This window comes from Lactuca sativa, chromosome 1 (genome assembly GCF_002870075.4).
Source record: "Lactuca sativa cultivar Salinas chromosome 1, Lsat_Salinas_v11, whole genome shotgun sequence".
Classification (NCBI taxonomy): Eukaryota; Viridiplantae; Streptophyta; class Magnoliopsida; order Asterales; family Asteraceae; genus Lactuca; species Lactuca sativa.
The window spans coordinates 964,438-966,798 of NC_056623.2; the positions used below are offsets into that span (position 1 = coordinate 964,438).

At 36.9% G+C, this 2,361-nt stretch overlaps 1 protein-coding gene across 1 annotated transcript; it reads right to left on the minus strand.

The window, feature by feature from the left end:
- Window positions 1–1,446: 1,446 nt before the first annotated feature.
- LOC111894709 (uncharacterized) lies at window positions 1,447–1,791 on the minus strand. Its single transcript, XM_023890804.1, has one exon. It carries the CDS (start codon window positions 1,789–1,791, stop codon window positions 1,447–1,449), a length of 345 nt encoding a protein of 114 aa, XP_023746572.1.
- Window positions 1,792–2,361: the final 570 nt, after the last annotated feature.

A 2,361-nucleotide genomic window follows, 5' to 3' on the forward strand; every position in this document is an offset into this window, starting at 1 on the left:
CAAACGATATAACAAAAACTCATAATGTCCATATCTTGCTTTCAAATGTAATATTATATATATATATATATATATATATATATATATATATTGCTTTCTCACCTTCATCTAATGATATCCTGACCTAAGATCGATCTTTGAGAAATAGCTTGCACACTGCAACTGATCGAACATGTTATCAATTCTTGGCAATGGTTACTTGTTCTTCACCGTTGCCTTGTTCATATCTATGTAATCTATGCATATCCTTATGCTTCCATCCTTCTTTACAAATAACACCAGTTCTCCCTAGGGTGATGAACTAGTTCTAATGAAACCTTTGTCCAACAACTCCTGAAGTTGGATCATTAGCTCCTTCGTCTCGACGGTGCTAATCGGTAAGGTGCTTTTGCTATAGGTGTGGTTCTTGGCAACAAGTTTATCATGAACTCTACTTGTCTATCATGGGAAATCTGTTGGATTAGGTGTCTAAGCCCATAACTATAATTGGTATTTACTTGACCCGAGAGTAGCATGGTGCATTTGGGTTGCCTTCACCAGAACAATCTGATAGGATGGATATTTGAGAAAGAGGTTATTTATGATTTATTAATATATTACAAGTATAATATATTAATTATGAAATCATATTATTTAATTAGTATTAATCAATAATTAATTTGGAATTAATTTAGTGATCAAAAGAGACTAATTAAATTCATGGGGACTGATTATGTAAATCAGTGATATATAGTGTTTGGGATAATGATCCATGATGGGATAAGTTTATGTAAGTATCCATGAAGAGTTACACTACATGAGATATGGATCATAACCCAATTGTATGTATTAGGGTTCACCCATGACTCTTGGAATCCTACATTATATAAATTTTACCCCTTAGCCTAAATCAGGACCCTAAGTATTCTGAGAGAGATAGCCGATTTTGGACTGTCTAGCCTCTCTCTCAAAGTCCTCCTTTGTTCATGGTGTTTGTGAACCATTTGAAGCATCACACTTGAGGTACTAAGCTCTTGAAAGGCCAACAACTACAAGCTACACAAAGAGGCATTATTCTAACTAGTTTTATGATTCATGTACCATAATTGTATGCTGGTTGTAGGCTTCAAGCTTTGGAAATTTTATTACATGTATAACTAGAGAAAACTTAGATCCAAAGCTATTAGGGTTGTATGTGCACAATAGTAGTGTTATAGTACACAAAACCCAACAAAATCCATGAAGATCTTCGGGAAAGACCCCCGGAAAGTCGCACACCATGGGTATGTTGCTTATCCCATTCTTCTCATTCTTTGCATCGATCACGAATGCCAAGTTTAATATACACCCTTTCGACAAACACTTTCTGGCTTTCATCAGGAAGATGATTCTAGAATTTATCCTATGTTTTTCCTCATACACCAAAAATGGTTCTCTTCCAGGTGGTTTGATCACTATAATCTTCTTTCAACACTTGATGTCGGCATCGTTCGCACTAAGCCAATCCATCCCTAACACAATGTCAAAGTCGTTTAACTCAATGGGAAACAATTCCTCATGGAATTTATTCCCATTCAAGTTGATGACAATGTTCTTAATACAATCACTAACAGGTTTGAATTTTCCACTATCAACTTCGACTACTAGATCACTATCTAGTTTATCTACAGGCAATGCTAGTCTTCGGCCAAATTTATACAATATAAAGGAGTAATTAGCTCTAGAATCAAACAATATATTGCAAAGCAGATCATTAATGAGAAAGGTACCTAAAGTGACATTTGCTTCATCCCTTGCTGCTTCCAGAGTCATCTAGAATGTTCTTGCCTTTGGCTTAGGCGGCAAATTAGCCTTTGCAACCTCCTCCTTCTTCGGGTATTCCTTTGTAATATTCCCTTCTTCATTACATCCGTAACACACTTTTTTTGGATGTACACTCATTGGCATAATAACTAGTTCTCCAACACTTGTAACAGGTCAACTCTTCACCACATTTCCCAAAGTGCTTCTTCTTGCACTTCCTGCACCATTTTGTTTCTCCTCTACCCCCAAATTTTTTGGAACCTGATTTTGAAAATCTGTTCTTCTTGTTGGACCTTGAAGATCCATCAAACTTCATTTTCTCTCTTACCTTTGTGCTCTACATACCTTTCTCCCAAAGTTGCGTCTCCACATTCTTGGCTGCTTTGATGGTTGTCTTCAAAGTAGTCGTCATCTTTACTGTTGGACCAAATCCCGCTGGTAGTCCGTTAGCAAACCTCTCTCTCTTTCTCTCTCTCTCTCTCTCTCTCTCTATCTTGGGGAGTTTAGTGGGGACCAAGTAGGGGAATAGCTTCATCTTTTCAGTTAATGTGTTGGCATACTCATCAACACTCATCTTCC

Bases quoted from the DNA above. Each gene is read 5' to 3' on its own strand.
- LOC111894709 (XM_023890804.1), bottom strand. From the start codon at position 1,791: ATGACTCTGGAAGCAGCAAGGGATGAAGCAAATGTCACTTTAGGTACC.